We start from the raw sequence: 25116 nt of genomic DNA, 5'->3' as shown, positions 1-25116 counted from the left end.
AAAGAAAGAAAACTACAGGCCAATATCACTGATGAACATAGATGCAAAAATCCTAAACAAAATACTAGCAAACAGAATCCAACAGCACATGAAAAGGATCATACACCATGATCAAGTGGGGTTTATTCCAGGAATGCAAGGATTCTTCAATATATGCAAATCAATCAACGTGATACACCATATTAACAAACTGAAGGAGAAAAACCATATGATCATCTCAATAGATGCAGAGAAAGCTTTTGACAAAATTCAACACCCAATTATGATAAAAACCCTGCAGAAAGTAGGCATAGAGGGAGCTTTCCTCAACATAATAAAGGCCATATATGACAAACCCCCAGAAAACATTGTCCTCAATGGTGAAAAACTGAAAGCATTTCCACTAAAATCAGGAACAAGACAGGGTTGCCCACTCCCACCACTCTTATTCAACATAGTTTTGGAAGTTTTAGCTACAGCAATCAGAGAAGAAAAGGAAATAAACGGAATCCAAATCGGAAAAGAAGAAGTAAAGCTGTCACTGTTTGCAGATGACATGATACTATACATAGAGAATCCTAAAGATGCTACCAGAAAACTACTAGAGCTAATCAATGAATTTGGTAAAGTAGCAGGATACAAAATTCATGCACAGAAATCTCTGGCATTCCTATACACTAATGATGAAAAAAATGAAAGTGAAATCAAGAAAACACTCCCATTTACCATTGCAACAAAAAGAAAAAAATATCTAGGAATAAAACTACCTAGGGAGACAAAAGACCTGTATGCAGAAAATTATAAGACACTGATGAAAGAAATTAAAGATGATAAAAACAGATGGAGAGATTTACCGTGTTCTTGGATTGGAAGAATCAAAATTGTGAAAATGACTCTACTACCCAAAGCAATCTACAGATTCAATGCAATCCCTATCAAACTACCACTGACATTTTTCACAGAACTAGAACAAAAAATTTCACAATTTGTATGGAAACACAAAAGACCCCGAATAGCCAAAGCAATCTTGAGAATGAAAAATGGAGCTGGAGGAATCAGACTCCCTGACTTCAGACGATATTACAATGCTACAGTAATCAAGACAGTATGGTACTGGCACAAAAACAGAAATATAGATCAATGGAACAGGATAGAAAGCCCAGAGATAAACCCACGCACACATGGTCACCTTATCTTTGATAAAGGAGGCAGGAATGTACAGTGGAGAAGGAACAGCCTCTTCAATAAGTGGTGCTGGAAAAATTGGACAGGTACATGTAAAAGTATGAGATTAGATCACTCCCTAACACCATACACAAAAATAAGCACAAAATGGATTAAAGACTTAAATGTAAGGCCAGAAACTATCAAACTCTTAGAGGAAAACATAGGCAGAACACTCTATTGCATAAATCACAGCAAGATCCTTTTTGACCCACCTCCTAGAGAAATGGAGATAAAAACAAAAATAAACAAATGGGACTTAATGAAACTTCAAAGCTTTTGCACAGCAAAGGAAACCATAAACAAGACCAAAAGACAACCCTCAGAATGGCAGAAAATATTTGCAAATGAAGCAACTGACAAAGGATTAATTTCCAAAATTTACAAGCAGCTCATGCAGCTCAATAACAAAAAAAGAAACAACCCAATCCAAAAATGGGCAGAAGACCTAAATAGACATTTCTCCAAAGAAGATATACAGACTGCCAACAAACATATGAAAGAATGCTCAACATCATTAATCATTAGAGAAATGAAAATCAAAACTACAATGAGATACCATCTCACACTGGTCAGAATGGCCATCATCAAAAAATCTAGAAACAATAAATGCTGGAGAGGGTGTGGAGAAAAGGGAACACTCTTGCACTGCTGGTGGGAATGTGAATTGGTACAGCCACTATTGAGAGCAGTATGGAGGTTCCTTAAAAAACTACAAATAGAACTACCATATGACCCAGCAATCCCTCTACTGGGCTTATACCCTGAGAAAACCATAATTCAAAAAGAGTCATGTACCAAAATGTTCATTGCAGCTCTATTTACAATAGCCAGGACATGGAAGCAACCTAAGTGTCCATTGACAGATGAATGGATAAAGAAGATGTGGCACATATATACAATGGAATATTACTCAGCCATAAAAAGAAACGAAATTGAGCTATTTGTAATGAGGTGGATGGACCTAGAGTCTGTCATCCAGAGTGAAGTAAGTCAGAAAGAGAAAGACAAATAGCGTATGCTAACACATATATATGGAATTTAAGAAAAAAAATGTCATGAAAAACCTAGGGGTGAAACAGGAATAAAGACACAGACTTACTAGAGAATGGACTTGAGGCTATGGGGAGGGGGAAGGGTAAACTGTGACAAAGTGAGAGAGAGGCATGGACATATATACACTACCAAACGTAAGGTAGATAGCTAGTGGGAAGCAGCCGCATAGCACAGGGAGATCAGCTCGGTGCTTTGTGACCACCTAGAGGGGTGGGATAGGGAGGGTGGGAGGGAGGGAGACGCAAGAGGGAAGAGACATGGGAACATATGTATATGTATAACTGATTCACTTTGTTATAAAGCAGAAACTAACACACCATTGTAAAGCAATTATACTCTAATAAAGATGAAAAAAAAAAAAAGAAATGAAGTTTCGTTGTCAAAACTCATGGAAAAGGAAACCCATTCTTTCAAAGGACATTGACATTCTCTCAAACACATTTTCCTAAGTAACATTTAGTAAAGTCCTCTTCTAGAAGTCTACCTCCCATGCAGTTACTCCAGCTCCTCTAACCCCCAACCCAAGCCCCTTGGCCACACTTTTCCCTCCTCCTAATTTCTAAGGATTTAGTACTTTATTATGTCCCAGCAAGAGATAACACTACCTCCTTGGGAGAAGGAGAAAAGAATCTAACAAGATTCTAGGGCTTCCCTGGTGGCGCAGTGGTTGAGAGTCTGCCTTCCAGTGCAGGGGACGCGGGTTCGTGCCCCGGTCCGGGAGGATCCCACATGCCGTGGAGCAGCTGGGCCCGTGAGCCATGGCCGCTGAGCCTGCGCGTCCGGAGCTTGCGCTCCGCAACGGCAGAGGCCACGGCAGTGAGAGGCCCGCGTACCGCAAAAAAAAAAAAGATTCTAACAAATCCAAGATGCTCTTAGGGAGGGTGCAGAAGGGGAAGCCCGTGAGCACTGTTGCATTAATGACACCAATCCCATCACAGCTATGAAACCCCTGCGCTATGCCCAGACTGGACACCAGATCCAGAAGATCAGATCTGACTAAAGTCAGGAACAGTGTTTGAAGAGCCAGGACAGGTTATAGGTACGATAAGTCAGCTGAAGAAGAATGGGCACTTATAGCAAAACTAGTTCCACACACCCAATTTCTGCCTTACGCCGGGTCCCTCGTACCGCCCACTGAACACCAGCCTACACTTCTCCTCCACTTATTACCAGCTCAATAATCCTTGCCATTCTCCATTCAGAATCCATTCTTTCCTTTTATTGGCATAAGACAGCAACATACAATGTCAGAAGCCTCAGCCCAACACTTCTGCTGCCTGCAACTCATTGCTGGAAAGTCTCTTAAAGGAAGCAGAGCTTTTTACTTTGTAGATTAAAAAAAGGAGTACAATGTAAATACTCTTCTGAGTGATCTACAGTAATACTCAAGGGAGTGGCAAATCTGATGTTCTTCTTAGAAGAGACAAAGCTGAAGAACTGGAGAAGGAAAGAAGCTTGAGATAATTTTCTAAGACTTCACACTTTTTCTAGGGCTGAGTCCAGGAGGAACTCTTGATTTCTTTGCCATGTGATGGGGTATAGACCTAGTCAGGGTCACCCATGCATCCATATGTTTTCCAGAGTGGATGTTTTCATTTCCTGCCACAGACCCTAACTCAAAACTAAACTTCAACCCACAACCTTATGCCACTGTTGTTCACATGCGTGCTGAGGGATGTTCTTGGAAGTTATGAGAAAATGTAATCTATGGTCCAATAAACTTGGGGATTTAATGAACTAATGTACAATACAAGAGTGCAATAGAAAGTACAGTGTTTCCCTAATACAGCAGTTCTCAGACTGTGGTCTGTACAACTCAGTGAACCAATATTTTCCAAATAATCAATGCATGATGTTACAGAATCATTCATGCTTAAAAGATTCATTAAAGCACAAGACAGCACAAAGTGCAAAAAGGGCTTTGATACGCTCTCAGATGTCATATTGCCACAAAACTTTAAGAAACTACCATTTGTCAAGTTTTGGTATAGTATTAAAGAAAAATATCCACAATTTTCTAAAAAGGTTATAAAATATTTCTCCTTTTTCCTACTACAAATCTGTGTGAGGCCAAGTTTTCTTCATATGCTCAACCAAAACAACATATCACAAAAGAATGAGTGGAGAAGCAGCTGAGAATGAATAGCTGACTATTGATCCAGACGTGAAAGAGATTTGCAAAAAACCAAACAAACAAAAAGTAAAACTATGCCACTCTTATCACTAAATTTTTGGGAAAATACAATTATTTTTCACAAAAAAATATTGTTTAGGTTTACATATATGGGGCTCATTTTGTTTTTCAATAAATTAAAACCTTTATAATTTTTCAGTTTTAATTTCTAATATAAAAGTATTAATAGATATAACCCACATGAAACTCTTTGGGATACTCGATACTTTTTTAGAGTGAAAAGGGTCTTCAGATCAAAAAGTTTGAGATGCTTCCCTAATATATTTTGATCATGGAAGCCCTTCTGTGTGGAACACCTTGAGCACATTCTATGGAACATACAATGGGAAACAGAGTCTCATGTTGTGCTTATCAAACTATTCCTGGGGGCTTCCCTGGTGGCACGGTGGTTGGGAGTCCGCCTGCCGATGCAGGGGACACGGGTTCGTGCCCCGGTCCGGGAAGATCCCACATGCCGTGGAGCAGCTGGGCCCGTGAGCCGTGGCCGCTGAGCCTGCACGTCCGGAGCCTGTGCTCCGCAGCGGGAGAGGCCACGGCAGTGAGAGGTCCGCATGCCGCAAAAAAAAACCCAAAACAAAACAAAAAAAAACTATTCCTTTTCGTGTCTCTTCTCCCTAGACCTTCTTCAATAAGTTAATTTATATGCTGCTCAAAGGGTTTCCTCTCACACAGTAGTTTTGTGCTTATGACCCTGGCAGTAAATGCATATATCTTTTCTGGCAAATACAGGTGGATACTGACTTCATTTATTTAGAAGAGGCCATAATCTACAGAATTATTTCACTGAGCAAATGCTACAAATAGGAGAAATGATGACATAGGTTAACATGCTCCTATAGCAGATAATCTGCTATGAGATACCGGTGCCAGGATGTCCCAAGAGCATAAAGGATATCATGTCAGCTAGAATCGGGGCCAATTTGGTTTACCATTCAGTTTCCGACAACAGGAGGATCACTGACTGAGATGCTTATGTTACAAACTACTCTTTTATAAAACCAGCAGGATGACAGTAATTTATTACTCTGAGTACTGACAATTTGTTTGTAAAAACTGTAAGCAAGCCAAAAATAACTTAAGAACAGATTCATATTTCTACCGTGGCTTTTTGGAACACAGAGTAAGGCCAATTCTTTACTTTCAGCACGACTCGAAGCCCCAGTTCCAGAATTTAGTTATAAATCTCTCCTCCTGTCAGGTAGCTGAATAACTGGCTAGAAGCCTGTTCTCAGATGGCTATAAAAGATTTTGGGCAAGAGTCAAAAGTGTGAAGTGTTGAACAACTATTCCATGCAAAAACTCCCCCCAAGGAAACTTCTATAGTACTCTAACTTCTATAGAGTACTCTAACTTCTATAGAGCTGGCACGGAGTACGGGCTGTTCGGTCCTCTAATTTTCATTCTGGAATTTACCCAAATAAGAGCAACCATTAAATTTACTTATGCAGTTTTTTAAGTGTCTAGTTTATAAAATGTTGCTCAAGGATGACCAGGATCTCATCCTGAGAGCTGAAGACGCTCATCTTGGTCTCTTTTTCTTTTTACTTAAGACTAGAAGTGAAATTAGCATGTAATCTGCTTCTGGTAAAACTTTCTTTAGTGAAAAATTTTTATAGCCATAAATGCTTACTAGTTTTAGGTTCCATTCTAGTTCATTTAGTCCTCCCAGCAACTCTACGAGATAGAGACCATAATCATCCCCATTTTACAAATAAGGAAACAGGCTCAGTGTTGCCTGAGGCCACCTAGTTTACAGGTGGCAGATAGGACTAGAATCCCGGAAGTTAGTCCCTCTGAACCGGGACGCTGTCCCACCTGAGATGCATGATCAACAAATCGAATGCTTTTTATTAAGAAGATATCCTATTCTGTGCATAAAATAGTGGTTTTTAGCTCCAGATGAGCCATTATTTCAAAAAGCCTTCCTTACACTCCAGTGTGTTAAGCCCCATTCTCCATCTTCCCATCACGCCCTGTCCACAGACCACGTGGTATTTACCTACTGCCCTTCTGTCTCCCTTCTAGCCTGTACTACATCCTCCCACCCAGTACCTGGAGCAACAATCTGAATGAGTGAGAGAACCAAGGAAAGAACAAACAAAAGTGAGTCTCCACAAATCCACTTAGTCACGAAGAACATTAATTTCCAAATGAGGTTCATGCATCATGGAGGATATGCAAAAAAAACCCCAGTGGGGTGCAGGGAGAAAACATTAGCATTTCTCTTTCTATTCACTGACATTTACCACAAGGATTGGCCTTAGCATCCTCAGAGTCTGCTCCAGTGCATGGGGCAGACAGCCACACAGGCCGGCGAGGCACTCAAGGCCTAGCATGGGCATTCCTCAGCTTGTGGGGTTAGCAGCAAGGCCCTCACCTGCTTGCTTGCTTTCTGTAGCCAGTTTACATGGGCCGAACTGAGAAAGTGGCTGTCGGGATTATATTTTCAATTGTATCTAAAGTAACCCTCACAAAATGGCCAGGTGGCTTTGAATGAGTCCTGCACAGAACTGCAAAAAAAATGCTAGCAACAATACAAGCACAAATAAATGGGAAAATAGTACAGCTGGCGATATTGTTTTTTACCATTTCTCATATAATATCTTTCTCACCCGTATCATAACATATAACAACAAGCTGGTCAGATCAGACATGAAGTTAGCCAAAAAATACCAAAAAAACAAAAAACCTGAAAGTATCAAAACTTAGATTCATATCCACTATTTTTTACCAATGGTCTCTGCCTAAGTGAATATGATACCTTGGGAAACTGCCTAATAATACTCTTCTACAGCTTATAAATAAATATATTTTTGTTAACAAGATCAAAAATGTGGAGCTCGCTGATCTAGAACTTTGCTACTCGAAGTGCAACCTTCAAAGGAGCAGCGCCCGCGTCACCTGGAGGCTTGTTAGAAATGCAGACTCTCAAGGTCCATCCCAGACCCACTGAATCAGATTTTGCATTTTAACAAGATCCCCAGGTCCTTCATAGGCACATCTCTGTTTGCGAAGCACTGCTTTAGAACACACATCTTAAATGATCTGAATCCTAATAGTTCAGCTCCTATGTATACGCTTAGAAAGATTTCTCTGTTGAATTTTTGAACTCATAAACTTCTCATTTTAATACCTATTATCAAATGTTCTTCAAGACTATAAAGAACTATCCCCATGAACCAAAAATCCAGTGAAATAATCTATGTATAACTAAAGCATTAACTCCTTATTAATTCCAGTATCTTAAAATAAATGTTTTGATCCTGTACCACAAAAACTATCCGGCCACACCTTCATCTTTTTGATCCCCACCTCCACTTACTTTTGTTTGACCATCGGCTTTGAACACATAGCAGATACTCTGCTGACTGGCTGCATCGTCTTTAATCAGACAAGCAAAATAACTTGGGTCGTGACTGTTATGAATCAGTCTGTGAACTCGCTGAGGCTTACACTCGAAGATGCTGGAACAGATCAGTGGATCCCATTGTTGGCTTCTTCCTGGCTCAGGCTCACATCTCAGTCCGGAGGGCGAAACACAAAGGTGGACTTGCTTGGTACCAGACTCCTTTGTGGAGGACTGCCCGCTGAGCCTTCGCACCTCTGCCACGACCCAAGGCAGCATGGGCATGGTGGTCAGAGAATGCACGGGTAAGAAGCCCACCAGCTGGAGGCTAAATTCCACCGAGACCTCGCTAGGAAACGGATGTTTCCTTGCTGTGAAGGTTATTGGTTCCATGTTGGGAAACGTCTGGAAACTCAGCAAAACATTGCCACTGTTTTCTAGTTTAGACCAAACAATCTATTTTACATGCTTCTGATGCAGAATCCTGCAGGAGAAAAACAGAGGCATTAGAATTTAATGAAGTCGCAGCATTTCAGAGCTTAAGAGGCTGAAGCCCAAATAGAGGAAGAAATAGATATTAGTTCACATACGCTGCTCTGCCTAGAAAGAGCTTTCTTGAAATCATATTACATATGAAACCTGAAAATGCCGTAACTGTCACGCTCACTACGGGTTACAAAGATCCCACCGGGAAGACTCCGGTTAAACATAAGCCTCACAGAGCCAACAAAGGCCAGCACCATAGAAAACAATATAATGCTGCTTGGACGGCTTTAAACCCTGCTGCATTATTTAACATACTTTCAAGGAATTTTTTAAGATGATCAAATTCAGTACTGGTGGCTTTCCCCAAGAAAGTAATCTTACAAGAAAAATATATCAGCTCTCTATCATCACCGTCTATTGAACCAGTCCAGTTTTCAACAACTGACCTTATCACTTATGATACCACTGAAGCTTTAAAACGCTCTTCCTGACTTCCCTTGCGGTCCAGTGGTTAAGACTCTGAACTCCCAACGCAGAGGGCACGGGTTCCACCCCTGGTCGGGGAACTAAGATCCCACACGCCACACAGCCGCGGCCAAAAAAAAAAAAGGCTCTCCCTGATGTAGCCCAGAGGTTCTGAATCACCAATTCAAATTCCAGTAACGTGTACTTGGCAACTATCATGTTCTGAACACCATCATAAATATTTTGTTTCGTTCACGTACTACAAGCACCCCAACACCTTGCATCTCCTCATCAATAGAGGGTGTTTCCTGTACTACGACCCAAACTCACTCAGTGGGAAATTTTTCCTTCTCTATGGGTGATTTTCAAAAACCACATTTGACGTATCTTAACACCCTCCTGCTCCATTGGATGACAAAACCCTTTTGTCCGAAGCTGAGTTGTCTACAGGATCTCAAGCTCTATTCGTTACTCATTTGCTCCCTGGACCTTCATTCTCTCATGTATTCCCTGATCATATATACACACACTAAGAAGAAATTCTATGAAGACGGAGACTGCATCTTATTCACCCACAGAGCCTGACTCAGAATAGGCTCAATAGATATTTTAAGAGAGTGAATGAAGTCTCTCTCCCATCCAAAAAACAAGATATTTTCCCTTGACCTCAAACCTCCCCCGGCCTCAACTCCTCTTTCCCTATACAACTGTCTCCAAGGTAAAGTCTACACTTGCTGTCTCCACTCCCTCCTGCCCATCCACAATCTAGATTGCAGCCAGAAGTAATGAAGAGCCCCCGCAATTGCTCCCATTGGGGTCGCCCACATCCTCTGGTTGTGAACTTCAAAGGGGGACTTTTAGTCCTTAGCTGCCTTGTCCCTTCTGACGAATTTCTCAATGTTGACCACTCCATCCTGCTTGAAACTCTCCTGGTTCTCCTCTTACCTCTCTGGTTGCTTCTTTTCAGCTCCTTAATGGCTTTTCGCCCCTGCTTGACTCCATCCTACCCCCCTCATTCCACCTGCATCCTTTGGACAATTTCACCTAATCTCTTGATGTCAGTGACCACATTCTAACACTCCTGCTGCCACTGATAACAGCTTACTTTCATTAGGTACCAGGCACTTTGCAAGTGTTCTCATTTCACTTTCATAACAACCTTCATCTCTCACCTTGGTCTCAGTTAGAGACTACTATTATTGCCATTTTTACCACTTAGGAAACTGAGGTCCAGAGAGCGTGAGTCGCTTATCACAGGTGATTTGAGTTTGCACCTGATTCTCAACCTGTCCTCCTGAATGCTGCACAAGAATGCATCTACCACATAAACCCTGATGATTCCCATATGTTTGTCTCCTTCCTGAGTTCCAGATCAGGATAGTCTATTAAGTATTTCTATCTGGATATCCTACCCAGATAGCACCTCAGCCTCAATTTAGCTGTTTTAAAACTAATTCAGTCTCACCTCCCTCCTTTCCAGAACTTCTCTTCCTTCCCATAAGCTACATGTCTGCAACAGCATCACAATTTATTTTATTGGCACAGTCAAAAGCCAAGGAGTCACAGCTGTAGACTGAATGTTTGTGTCCATCCTCCCTCCATTCATATGTTGAAATCCTAACCCCCATTGTGATAGTGTTTGGAGGTGGAGCCTTTGGGAGGTGAACCCATATGAATAGGATTAGTGCCCTTATAAGAGACCCAGAGAACTCTCTTTCCCCTTCTACCATGTGAGGACACAGGGAAAAGACAGCAGTCTATGAACCAGGAAGCCAGTCATCACCAGATACTGAATCCACCAGCACCTTGACCTTAACCTTCCCATCCTCCAGAACGTGAGAAATAAGTTTCTGTTGTTGGAAACTACCCAGTCTGTGATGTTCTGTGACAGCAGCCTGAACAGACTAAGATAGTCATTCAGATCCCTTCTTCACCGTATCACTACTTCTAAACTGACTTCACATCTAAATATATCTTATCTTTTCTCAGCTGGAGAAAAGGTACCCCCATCTTCAATCCAGCCTTCACATATTTCCTAGAGTAATTCAACTAACCCATAAAATGGATCACGCCACTCCTCTGCTAAAATTCCTTAATCACAGCCCCCGTAAAGTCCAAACTCCTCTACAAGGCATTTAGGATCTCTTCAGAATCTGGTCCTGTCCATATCTGCAACTGCATATTCTCCCCTAAAATGCCCTCCTTCATGCACTTTTTGGCACTGAAGATAGGTAAATAGGCACAGTTCCCCATATGAGATATGATTTCTCACACCTCTGTGCTGCAGTGCATACTGTTCTCTCTGCGAGGAACACAATGCCTGTCACCAACTGTAGAGGGCCTGAGAATTTACCCTACTTGCAAGCTAACAAGTCAGGCTGCCACCAAGTTAGGCTGCCACAAGTTAGCCTCCTGGTAGAAGACATGAGACCGCCAGGTCAGAGACAAGGGACCATTTATTACTCAGAGCAATAGCAGTAGCCACAGAGGCAGCATTTCTGCTGGTTCCCTGACCCTCAGTCCCCACAGGCAAGGTGACACCTGTATCCACAGTGGGTTACAGGAAAGGCACCTGAGTTTCGGGGGACTGAATATTTTACAGTGGGGAGTAAGCATGTCTGTCCTTCAATTCTGGAGTGTCCTCCAGAGAGAGAGACTATTTCTATCTTCCATGGCTGCTGCTGTTGGAAAAAAAAAAAATTGAAAAGGTAGTCCAGAACAAAGTAGTCAGTGCCTCTGCTCACAAAATAGAGTCATGATAGACCCAAGAAGACTCTCCCAATGACTCCCACTCTTGTCCTCTAACCTAATCCCAACTCATATACAAGCCCTAGTTCAAGCAACTATCACCTCTTCCTTCCAAGGTGATTTAGGGCATCCATCACCATGTCCTGCTGCACTCTGTACCTATCATCATATTTACTTTTAAAAGTTTGAATAGGTTTCCCTCAACAAGTCTGTAAGCTTCTTAAACTCATAAGGTTTGGGGTCTCTAAAACCAGTATTCAAATTCTAAACATTTTCTGAACTAGAACTGAAGTCTATTCTTTTTACTCTATGTTTTTGTGTGTGATATATATGCATATATCCTAAGAATTAATTCTTATAATATAATTTGAACATAGTTAAGGGCTAATTTTTTAACTTTAAATGTTCAAAAGTTCAGAAATAAACCCATATTTTATTTAGAGTGCTAAAGTATTTCATGAAAGTGTATTCCCTGTCTCTTTTCCTTTAAAGTACAGTTTCTCTTGATGATGAAAACAGACTTGAAGTTCATATAACCCCATAAATAATGATCTCTCTCTCCTTTTTTTTCTCTCACCTACACGTGAAAGTGGCATTAAATGTCTGGCTCAGCTTCCACTCCTATAACTGAATCTGTTTTAAGTCCTAACTGTTGACAGCTGGTAATCCCAAGACATGTTTAAAGCAGTACTAGAATTATTACAAAGGATAGACCCAAGGGCTATCAATTAGTGTAGATGAGGCAGTTATTAATATCATGGCAACAAGCGTAGCAGAATTACTTTGTTTTCTTGTAAGGGAATATATGCATAATGCAAAAAAAATTACACAATTTAATTGTTTGAATCATTTGGTAAATAATCAGTCATCAAATTAGTTCTGCCATTTCACTGACAAAACTATTTGGATGTCTTGAGTTTTCACTTTTCAACCGGCTGGAGCACATCATAGTTTCTTTGTAAAAAATAGATTGGACATTAACACAGTTAATAAACTATCAAATAGTAAGTTCTACTTCAGACATAGTCATAATTATTTATAAACAATTCAGATTCTGCTGACATAAGATTCATGGTAACTTAGACTAGGTAATTATTTACTGTTCAATAAAAAGTTCCATGAGGATTAGATAGCAAGACGGCAGAGTAGAAGGACGTGCTTTCACTCCCTCTTGTGAGAGCACCGGAATCACAACTAACTGCTGAACAATCATCGACAGGAAGACACTGGAACTCACCAAAAAAGATACCCCACATCAAAAGACAAAAGAGAAGCCACAATGAGATGGCAGGAGGGGCACAACCACAATAAAATCAAATCCCATAACTGCTGGATGGGTGACTCACAAACTGGAGAACACTTATACCACAGAAGTCCACCCACTGGAGTGAAGGTTCTGAGCCCCATGTCAGGCTTCCCAACCTGGGGGTCCGGAAACGGGAGAAGGAATTTGTAGAGAATCAGACTTTGAAGGCTAGCAGGATTTGATTGCAGGACTTCGACAGGACTGGGGGAAATGGAGGGCACACACAAAGTAGTATGTGCATTGGGACCCAGGGGAAGGAGTGGTGAGCCCATAGGAGACTGAACAAGACCTACCTGCTGGTATCGGTGGGGTCTCCTGCAGACGTGGGGGGTGGCTGTTTCTCACCGTGAGGACAAGGACACTCACAGCAGAAGTTCTGGGAAGTACTTCTTGGCGTGAGCCCTCCCAGAGTCTGTCATTAGCCTCACCAAAGAGCCTGGGTAGGCTCCAGTGTTGGGTCGCCTCAGGCCAAACAACCAACAGGGAGGACACTCAGCCCCAGCCATTAGCAGACAAGTGGATTAACGTTTTACTGAGCTCTGCCCTCCAGAGCAACACCAAGCTCTACCCACCACCAGTCTCTCCCATCAGAAAACTTGCACAAGCCTCTTAGATAGCCTCATCCACCAGAGAGCAGACAGCAGAAGCAAGAAGAACTACGATCCTGCAGCCTGTGGAACAAAAACCACATTCACAGAAAGATAGACAAGATGAAAAGGCAGAGGGCTATGTACCAGATGAAGGAACAAGATAAAACCCCAGAAAAACAACTAAATGAAGTGGAGATAGGCAACCTTCCAGAAAAAGAATTCAGAATAATGATAGTGAAGATGACCCAGCACCTCGGAAAAAGAATGGAGGCAAAGATGAAAGAAATGTTTAACGAAGACCTAAAATAATTAAAGAAAAAACAGCTACAAGAATTAAAGAACAAACAAACAGAGATGAACAATACAATAACTGAAATGAAAAACACACCAGAAGGAATCCATAGCAGAATAACTGAGGCAGAGGAACAGATAAGTGACCTGGAAGACAGATTGGTGGAACCACTGACGTGGAACAGAATAAAGAAAAAAGAATGAAAAGAAATGAAGACAGCCTAAGAGACCTCTGGGACAACACAAAACTCAACAACATTCGCATCATAGGGGTCCCAGAAGGAGAAGAGAGAGAGAAAGGACCAGAGAAAATATCTGAAGAGATTACAGTCGAAAACTTCCCTAACATGGGAAAGGAAATAGCCACCAAAGTCCAGGAAGCACAGAGAGTCCAAGGCAGGATAAACCCAAGGAGAAACACACCGAGACAAACAGTAATCAAATTGGCAAAAATTAAAGACAAAGAAAAATTATTGAAAGCAACAAGGGAAAAACGACAGATAACATACAAGGGAACTCCCATAAGGTTAACAGCTGATTTCTCAGCAGAAACTCTACAAGCCAGAAGGGAGTGGCATGACATATTTAAAGGGATGAAAGGGAAGAATCTACAACCAAGATTACTCAACCCAGCAAGGATCTCATTCAGATTTGACAGAGAAATCAAAAGCTTTACAGACAAGGAAAAGCTAAGAGAATTCAGCACCACCAAACCAGCTCTACAACAAATGCTAAAGGAACTTCTCTGAGTGGGAAACACATAGAAGAAAAGGACCTACAAAAACAAACCCACAACAATTAAGAAAATGGTAATAGGAACATACATATCGATAATTACCTTAAACATGAATGGATTAAATCCTCCAACCAAAAGATACAGGCTTGCTAAATGAATACAAAAAGAAGACCCATACATATGCTATCTATAAGAGACCCACTTCAGACCTAGGGACACATACATACTGAAAGTGAGGGGATGGAAAAAGATATTCCATGCAAACGGAAATCAAAAGAAAGCTGGAATAGCAATGCTCATAGCAGATAAAATAGACATTAAAATAAAGACTGTCACAAGAGACAAAGAAGGACACTACATAATGATCAAGGGATCAATCCAAGAAGAAGATATAACAATTATAAATATATATGCATCCAACATAGGAGCACCTCAATACATAAGGCAACTGCTAACAGCTATAAAAGAGGAAATCGACAGTAACACAATAATAGTGGGGGACATTAACACCTCACGTACACCAATGGACAGATCATTCAGACAGAAAGTTAATAAGAAAACACAAGCTTTAAATGACACAATAGACCAGATAGATTTAATTGATATTTAGAGGACATTCCATCCAAAAACAGCAGATTACACTTTCTTCTCAAGTGCGCACAGAACATTATCTAGGATAGATCACATCGTGGGTCACAAATCAAGCCTTAGTAAATTTAAGAAAATTGAAATCATATCAAGCATCTTTTCTAACAACAACGCTATGAGATTAGAAATCAATTACAGGGAGAAAACCGTAAAAAGCACAAAACACATGGACGCTAAACAATACGTTACTAAATAACCAAGAGATCACTGAAGAAATCAAAGAGGAAATAAAAAATTATGTAGAGACAAATGATAATGCAAACACAATGATCCAAAACCTATGGGATGCAGCAAAAGCAGTTCTAAGAGGGAAGTTTATAGCAATAAAAGCCTACCTCAAGAAACAAGAAAAATCTCAAATAAACAATCTAACCTTACACCTAAAGGAACTACAGAAAGAATAACAAACAAATCCCAAAGTTTGCAGAAGGAAAGAAATCATAAAGATCAGAGCAGAAATAAATGAAACAGAAACAAAGAAAACAATAGCAAAGATCAATAAAACTAAAAGCTGGTTCTTTGAGAAGATAAAATTGATAAACCATTAGCCAGACTCATCAAGAAAAAGAGGGATTTATTCAAATCAATAAAATTCATTTATTAACCAATAAAATTTTATTTTATAATAAATAATTTTTATTTATTAAAATTTTAATTTTAATAAAATTTTAATTAAGATTTTATTTTTAATAAAATTTTAAATTAATTTTATTTATCAATAAAATTAGAAATGAAAAAGGAGAAATTACAACAGACACTGCAGAAATACAAAGCATCCTAAGAGACTACTATAAGCAGCTCTATGCCAAAAAAATGGACAACCTGGAAGAAATGGACAAATTCTTAGAAAGGTATAAACTTCCAAGACTGAACCAGGAAGAAATGGAAAATATGAACAGACCAATCAGAAGTAATGAAATTGAAACTCTGATTAAAAATCTTCCAACAAACAAAAGTCCAGGACCAGATGGTTTCACAGGTGAATTCTATCAAATATTTAGAGAAGAGCTAACACCCATCCTTCTCAAACTCTTTCAAAAAATTGCAGAGGAAGGAACACTCCAAAACTCATTCTATGAGGCCACCATCACCCTGATCCCAAAACCAGAAAAAGATATCACAAATAAAGAAAATTACACACCAATATCACTGATGAATATACATGCAAAAATTCTCAACAAAATACTAGCAAACAGAATCCAACAACACATTAAAAGGATCATACACCATGATCAAGCAGGATTTATCCCCGGGATGCAAGAATTCTTCAATATACACAAATCAATCAATGTGATACACTGTATTAGCAAATTGAAGAATAAAAACCATGATCATCTCAATAGATGCAGAAAAAGCTTTTGACAAAATTCAACACCCATTTATGATAAAAACTCTCCAGAAAGTGGGCATAGAGGGAACTGACCTCAACACAATAAAGGCCATATACAAACAACCCACAGCAAACATCATTCTCAATGGTGAAAAACTGAAAGCATTTCCACTAAGACCAGGAACACGACAAGGCTGTCCACTCTCACCGCTATTATTCAACATAGTTTTGGAAGTCTTAGCCATGGCAATCAGAGAAGACAAAGAAATAAAAGGAATACAAACTGGAAAAGAAGAAGTAAAACTGTCCCTGTTTCCAGATGGTGTGATACTATACCTAGAGAATCCTAAAGATGCCACCAGAAAACTACAAGAGCTAATCAATGAATTTGGTAAAGTTGCAGGATAAAAAATTAATGTACAGAAATCTCTTGCATTCCTATATACTAATAATGAAAAATCTGAAAGAGAAATTAAGGAAACACTCCCATTTACCATCGCAACACAAAGAATAAAATACCTAGGAATAAACCTACCTAGAGAGACAAAAGACCTGTATGCAGAAAACTATAACACACTGATTAAAGAAATTAAAGATGATACAAACAGATGTAGAGATACACCATGTTCATGGATTGGAAGAATCAATATTGTGAAAATGACTATACTACCCAAAGCAATCGACAGATTCAATGCAATCCCCATCAAGTTACCAATGGCATTTTTTACAGAACTAGAACAAAAATCTTAAAACGTGTATGGAGAAACAAAAGACCCTGAATAGCCAAAGCACTCTTGTGGGAAAAAAACGGAGCTGGAGGAATCAGACTCCCTGACTTCAGGCTATACTACAAAGCTACAGTAATCAAGACAGTATGGTACTGGCACAGAAACAGAAATATAGATCAGTGGAACAGGATATAAAGCCCAGAGATAAACCCACACACCTATGGTCAACTAATCTATGACAAAGGAGGCAAGGATATACAATGGAGAACAGACAGTCTCTTCAATAAATGGTGCTGGAAAAACTGGACAGCTACATGTAAAAGAATGAAATTAGAACACTCCCTAACACCATACACAAAAATAAACTCAAAATGGATTAGAGACCTAAATGTAAGACTGGACACTGTAAAACTCTTAGAGGAAAACATAAGAAGAACACCCTTTGACAAAAATCACAGCAAGATCTTCTTTGATCCACCTCCTAGAGTAATGGAAATGAAAACAAAAATCAACAAATGGAACCTAATGAAACTTAAAAGCTTTTGCAAAGCAAAGGAAATTACAAGCAAGACAAAAAGACAGCCCTCAGAATGGGAGAAAGTATTTGCAAATGAATCAACGGACAAAGGATTAATTTCCAAAATATATAAACAGCTCATGCAGCTCAATATTAAAAAAACAAACAACCCAATCCAAAAAATGGGCAGAAGACCTAAACAGACATTTCTCCAAAGCAGGCATACAGATGGCCAAGAAGCACAAGAAAAGCGGCTCAAAATCAGTAATTATTAGAGAAATGCAAATCAAAACTACAATGAGGTACCACCTCACACCTGTTAGAATGGACATCATCAGAAAATCTACAAACAACAAATGCTGGAGAGGGTGTGGAGAAAAGGGAACCCTCTTGCACTGTTGGTGGGAATGTAAATCGATACAGTCACTACAGAGAACAGTATGGAGGTTCCTTAAAAAACTAAAAGTGGAATTACCATATGACCCAGCAATCCCACTACTGGGCATATACCCAGAGAAAACCGTAATTCAAAAAGAAACATGCACCCCAATGTTCACTGCAGCACTATTTACAATAGGCAGGTCATGGAAGCAACCTAAATGCCCATCGACAGATGAATGGATAAAGAAGAAGTGATACATACATACAATGGAATATTACTCAGCCATAAAAAGGAACGAAATTGGGTCATTTGTAGAGATGTGTATGGATCTAGAGACTGTCATACAGAGTGGAGTAAGTCAGAAAGAGAAAAACACATATCGCATATTAACGCATATATGTGGAACCTAGAAAAATGGTACAGATGAACCGGTTTGCAGGGCAGAAATTGAGACACAGATATAAAGAACAAACGTATGGACACCAAGGCAGGGGAAAGTGGCAGGGGGTGGGGGTTGGGGTGCTGTGATGAATTGGGAGATTGGGATTGACATGTATACACTGATGTGTATAAAATGGATGACTAATAAGAACCTGCTGTATAAGAAAATAAACAGGGCTTCCCTGGTGGCGCAGTGGTTGAGAATCTGTCGGCCAATGCAGGGGACACGGGTTCGAGTCCTTGTCCGGGAAGATCCCACATGCCGCCGAGCAACTAAGCCCGTGCTCCACAACTCCTGAGCCTGCGCTCTAGAGCCCACGAGCCACAACCCCTGAGCCTGCGTGCCACAACTACTGAAGCCCATGCACCTAGAGCCCGTGCTCTGCAACAAGAGGAGCCACCACAGTGAGAACCCCGCGCACCGCAACCAAGAGTAGTTGCTTACAGCAACTAGAGAAAGTCCACGCAAAGCAATGAAGACCCAATGCAGCCAAAAATAATAATAATAAAATTTTTAAAAAAGAAAATAAATAAAATTAAATTTACAGAAAGAAAAACAAAAGTTCCATGAAACAGAAGAACCATTTGAATAATCCTAACAAACCATCAGGTTATTTTTTAAGCCATCTCAATCCACGTCATTTTCACGCAATCTGTGACCATCCTTTAGGCCCCAGGTAGCGCCACTTATTCCAGGAAGCATCTTGTGTCTCAGACCTCAGTAAGAAATACTCTGATCTGAGACAGCCTTCACTGATTTCTACTAGATTTGCGTGGCTAGGGCAGTGCCATGGACAGGTAAGAGGGACTACAAGGAAAACATAAGAAGAGGAACAGAATCTAACTGCTTGTCCTATTTCACCCAAACGATTATTTCCCAAACACTACCATAGGGGTCTTGAATAAAATAAAGCTGAAATCTTATAAAATACAGTAAATTTTATTATTTAGGGACTTCAGGGGAAGGAAGAGCTGATAGTGCCACACTTCTTAAAAAGTTACTTCTTCGCTAATTCTCTGTAATTTGGGGGGTAGAAAACTTAGGTACCCAGCACAAATGGGTAAATAATTCATATAAAAAAATGTTTTCAAATAAATAAGATTTATCTCTGTGTGTGATTTTTTTTTTTTTTTTTTTTTTTTCTGTACGCGGGCCTCTCACTGTTGTGGCCTCTCCCGTTGCGGTTCACAGGCTCCGGACGCGCAGGCCCAGCAGCCATGGCTCACGGGCCCAGCCGCTCCGCTGCATGTGGGATCTTCCCCGACCGGGGCACGAACCCGTGTCCCCTGCATCGGCAGGTGGACTCTCAACCACTGCGCCACCAGGGAATCCCTCTGTGTGATTTTTTAACTATATTTTAACAGAATTTTAAAAATAAATTACATATATATACATTTCATTGTTTAAATTCTTAACTAGAACCTGGTAAATGTAAGTAACATGTTTTACACAGAAGAAATAAAATAAATTGTCCTTTTCTTAATTCAAAATTATCATTATGAAATCATCATGATCTACCTGTTATTATTCTATGCATTAAAAAGTAATGTCCTCAAGAAAAAGAAAAAAGAAATACCCTGATCTGTTATTCTGGTGAGCATCTAGTCGTGTTCTCAATAGTAGAGTCATCTGTGGACAAGCCCTATCCCTTACAGAGACCATCTGTGTTCTACACAACTCCTACCCACCAGAGCCCACAAACATGGTAGAACTCAAAACACAAAGATACTCTTTTATTAGAACAGTTCCAATAACCTTGTTAGTGAGTCCTGCTATGCTAAGTCTCCCTGGAAGCACGCATCTAGAATCACAACATTTTAAAGCTAGAAAGGTCCTTTCAAGCCCCTCAGAAATTTCCCTCATATGTGAGGGAAATGAGGAAACTGGAGAAGCCAAATGGCTTGTCCAAGTTTGGTGACAGAATTAGGACAATCCAAGCCCCTGACTACCATCCACGTGCTGCAAAGAACCTCAGTTTTCTTACGAAAACACTTTCAAGTGTGAAGTTGAGAAAACAAGTTACTTCTCCAAATCTCAAGTTTATTCTTATAAAAGAATGGAACAAGACCATCCTCAAGTTTTCTTCTGTCTCTAAAATCTGGTGAATCTCATTTTCATAATGTATAATACCACATGTCCCCGGCACAGTGTGGGGATAGAAAGCTGCTCTCATCTTCCCTTCAAGAATATAAACGTGGGAGAGTACGTGAAGAAAGGGTGGGAGGAAGCGAAAGAAGTGATGGTGGGAGTTAGCTGGACGCCATTGGGAATCCCCTCTCTTCCCAGGCCCCCCTCCACTCCCTCCCAGCAAGCCACAGAGAGTAGGATGGGGACTTCCCAGTAGCTAACCATACCACAGCCCCTGCTCCAGCCTCCCCTCTCACCTCCTCGGAATGCTGGTGGGAGGGCAGGGGGGCGAGATAGATGGATGAAGGAGGGCTGTTGGAAGCTTCTAGCTCCAGGCCAGGTTAGGAGCCAGTCAGTACTGATTAGCTGTCAGGGACCTGCAGGATAGACAGGGAACCCCGAGTGGCCACTCATTTCCCCTTGAGAGTCAATGACTTAATTTTTCTGTTCTTTACCCTAGATAGAGTAGGCATGAGGCTGAACAGGATTATTCTGCCACCTGAATAATCTCATGCAGTGGGATCACTGGCTTGGCTCAGCTGTTTGTCCATTTCCTGCACAGAATCCCACCCAATCAGAGCAGTGTGCTGCTCACCCAGGCATCGACCACAAGTCCCAAAGATCTTTGGAGCCGTCGGCTACTTCAGTATCACGCAGAGCTCCTGGAGTCAGCGTTCCTAACATTCACATCATCAAGGATGCTCCAGTACTAGGCTTTGCCTCTCTAATTTGACACATAAAGTAATGCAGTTTTGAGTGATTCTCTTCCCATATAAATCAGAGCTAATTCAAGCCTAGTCCTTTAGAATGCCACTGTCACTTCTTGTATTTTCTACTGTATTACACAGGATAAAGGGGTTGGGGGGGGTGCCAGTTGGCCTCTAGGGGTTATGTCTAACCCTCCCTGCTGCATGGCTGCTTTAAGTTATTCTCCTAAAAGTAATAATATTAACTGTTAACACATAATACCACTAACTGTGAGTCTGTTAACAAGTTTAGCTCTCACAACAACCCTGGCCAATAAGGACCATTATTGATCATATCTAAATAAGGACTATTATGGACTATAATGATCATTATCAGCTCCAGTTCAAAGATGAGAGACCAGAAGGAAGTTGCTGGCACAGAAAAATGAGGTCACTTGCCCAAGGTCATACTAGCAGCAAGTGGCAGAACCAGGATTCGAACACAGGTCCCTCCACTTCACCCAGGTGAAGGTGGCCTCCTAGGGAAGTGGGACACAGAGACCGTCAACAGCTGGTAATAAGGGAAGAGGGGCAAGCTGAATTATTTCTTCAGAGTTGCCCTTTTCTTCCTCAAACCACCTGGTACTATGACAAGCAATGTCACATGGGATAAAAGGTTAACACCCAACCAGAAATGTTACCATAGCGAAAGGAGAAATCTCCAGAGCTCTCAGTGGGAAAGATAAAGGTAGACTAAGTGGAGAGTTCCATTTACAAAACTTTACTTTGATGCTAATAAATTACACCTACACCAATGAACATTTCCCCCATTGTACTGGCTTGCCAGTGGCTGGACAAATCCACATGAAGGCATTTATCTTAAATATCGCTTGATTATTTCAGTTACTACTTTGAGCCACACTTAGTCCTTTTATATCTCCTTGCACTCAGCTGATAATCTCAGGATACTCCACTGTGTTCACTTCAGAAAATTTCCCCTAAACATTTCCACAGCGCCCTTTAATTCACAGCTGTGCTCACTATCCAGTAGCTCATGTTTTGTCAATGGGTACTTAATAGAGAATTCTGGAGAGCAAGCACTTTTTATGGCCTTTTTTCCCTATACCTTGGTGGGAAAAGAAAAGAAACTGGCAGATTCAAGACTGCCATAGCTTTCCACTTCAAAGAGCTGTAAAACACTTGTTTACAAAAGCAGTCAGTCCTATTTTATTTATTTATTTAATTTTTACTAATTATTCTATTTTTATTTATTTATTGGCCACACCAGGCGGCTTGCAGGATCTTAGTTCCCCCACCAGGGGTCAAACCAAGGCCCCCTGCAGTGCAAGGGCAGAGACCTAACCACTGGACCCAGAGAATTCCCAGTCAATCCTATTTTATGCAAACTTTTTCATGCAACGTCATTATTCCTTAAGACATTCTTCAAGGTTCCCAGGAAGGGGACGAGCAGGAGGCAGACCTCCTCCCCAAGCAAGAGAAGCCATCTCAACTCTAGGAAACGGTGCGGAACCCAGCTGTTTCAGGGATCCCTGACCAAGATAGTGACAGAACATCAAGTGTTCAGAAACATGAAGAGTCGTTCTGCAAGGTGGATTCGCAGCCTCTTGGAACAGCTCTCCGTTCATTCCTCATCCCGACCCCTCCCACCCTCAGCAGGCTCCCAAAACACAACAAAACCCGGAGGTGGCCGTGCTTCAGCTCCCACCAATCTCATCTCAAGTCTGGGGAAGAGAATGAATTTCTGCTTTCCCAAAGAAGGGGTTTTTATCAAGGCCTCTGCAGTTCCATTTAAGGACAGAGCAAAAAGTTTAGAAGTTTGGACTTGTAGAGATAGCTGAGTTTCGTGGATGTGACCCATTTAAACCAGGTCATTTTAAAATGCTCTTTCAAAGTCTGATTATATTAATAATTGAAATCACCCAATTATCTAAAAGGAAGAACGAGCGATCTATGAAGTGAATACCCATGAATTAATGTAGGGCACTCTGAAAACTAAACTGTTTGGTGGGAGGAACAATCATATCAGTTTCGATTTTTTTTTTCCTTTTTAAGTAACTTCCAGAGAACAATCTATTTAAATGAAATCACCACACGAAAAGCCGCCTCTAGGTGGATTTCAAAGTTAATGATATCTCTTTTAAACACACACACACACACACACACACTCACACCCACAACAACAACGTGTGGCGAAGTTTGAGGGGTTCTCATAATCACAGACCGATCCGGAAGCTGCTAGAAACAATTAAGCAGGATTTCAAAATGACTGGTACAGGATGTGCCCATAGAAAGAAAGTAAAGTTGAGCGCACTGGTGGAGCTGCCAAAGTTGCTACTGCAAAGTACCCTGAACTTTTACAGGGTGGCCTGGGGTCACTCTGACCGCCCTTCCTCTGTCTGGTCGCCTTACAAACAAACGCACTAGCCCTAGTGGTATCTGGCGGGAGCGGGGAGGGGGGAGATGCGAGAACTGGGAGCGGGAGTGAAGGGCGGGGCAGAGGGAGGGTGCCTGCAGGAGCTCCAGGGTCCTTCTTAACTCGAAGAACGGGTTTCGCTGTAGTCCAAGTAGGGGACAACGAGGTGGCAATGAACTTCCTCCCCCCGAGAGACCCACGCGCGGCAAGGACAGCAGGAACGTCCCTGGAGCACTCGATTCCAGCTTTTCCGCGGGCCCGGGCGCGCAGGGGCCTGTTTGGGTTGGGGTCGGCAGGGATGCCCCGCGAGGAGGTGGCGAGCTGACGTGGGTGAGGCCCCAGGAAGCGCCTACCTGTACGGTGGCGCGTTCAGAGCTCGCGGCCCGGCCGCGGCGCCCAAGTGCTAGAGGCAGCCCGGGGACGGCCTGGGCGGGCGGGGCGCGCATCGCGCCCGGCGGGCTGCTCTCTTCCCGCCGCGGGGCGCCGGGAAGACTCCCGCCTCTTCTCCTGCCGGCTGAGGACACGGCGGGTCCCGCGGCGGCGGTAGCAACAGGCACCGAGGCGCGGGTGCGGCGGCGGCAGTGGCGGCGGCGGCGGAGGAGGAGGAGGTGTCTGCGCGCGACTCGCGTTTCCTCCTCCGCGGCAGGGCGAGCGCAGGGAAGGCGAGGGGAGGGCAGAACCCGGGAATCGCCCAACTCGGTCCCCAGGGGCCTGAGAGGGCGAAGCGATGCTTCCTCCCTCTCCACTGCGCTGTTTGACTTGAGAGCGGCATGGCCGGGACGGGCAAGTCACACACGGACAACAGCTGCTGCAGTGGGGGTCCGTTGCGGCCTCCCTCCCTTCGCTATCTCTCCCCTCCCCAGCTGTCCATCCTCAACCCGCCCCCTCGGCCTCCAGCCGCGGCCCGGGAGAGGGTGTGCCGGGCGCCGCCCCCACCCAGCCCCAGAGCAGGGTCTTGGCCGCCGAACGCCTAGGGCTCCGGGGACGCGGAGCCCCGCGCGTGATTAAGGCCCTCGAGGAGGGATGTACGGTTGCACACCCTGTCTTCGGCGGCCTATTAATAGCAGGTGGCACTGCCCGCCGCGCTCTCTGCCTGCGAGGCTCTCAGCAGGTGGCACTGCCAGCCCGCTCTTCGCTCCCCTGCAGTAGCCTGGCCTCATCTGCACTCTCGCCTTTTCTCTCAGCAATGGACCGGGTGAAAACTGCACAGAACACAGCAAGGCGATCAAGCCACCTGACTCTCCGCCGCATCACCCCTTCTTCCCGTCCTAGGCAGGGAGTGAATTCGGCACTGGCATCCTATGCGGCGCTTGCAGGCAAGGGTCGAAAATCGGGGACTCAGGGAATAGCCGGAGGCTGAAGTGCCCTCCCCTATTAAACACCAGGAAACCCATTTCCGAA

At 42.3% G+C, this 25116-nt stretch overlaps 1 protein-coding gene across 5 annotated transcripts in view; it reads right to left on the bottom strand.

Annotated features, from left to right (window-relative positions):
- The window catches only part of TBC1D1 (TBC1 domain family member 1), a 231539-nt gene extending 207209 nt beyond the window's left edge, over positions 1-24330 (bottom strand). For 4 of the 5 annotated variants that reach the window (XM_030881020.3, XM_060299238.1, XM_030881024.3 and 1 more), the window contains exons 1-2: positions 24069-24202; positions 7776-8283 (exon numbers count right to left, since the gene is read on the bottom strand). In XM_030881020.3, the coding sequence (XP_030736880.1) occupies positions 7776-8192 (417 nt within the window). In that variant the 5' untranslated portion in view covers positions 8193-8283; positions 24069-24202. Of the gene's footprint in view, positions 1-7775; positions 8284-24068 lie in introns of all 5 variants that reach the window. The other variant, XM_030881028.3, reaches the window with a different exon arrangement.
- Between the last annotated feature and the right edge of the window lie 786 nt (positions 24331-25116).

Source organism: Globicephala melas, chromosome 5 (assembly GCF_963455315.2).
Source record: "Globicephala melas chromosome 5, mGloMel1.2, whole genome shotgun sequence".
In the NCBI taxonomy this organism is placed as follows: domain Eukaryota; kingdom Metazoa; phylum Chordata; class Mammalia; order Artiodactyla; family Delphinidae; genus Globicephala; species Globicephala melas.
The sequence above is the reverse complement of the archived record's forward strand: the minus strand, read 5'-3'. Positions and strand labels throughout refer to the sequence as shown.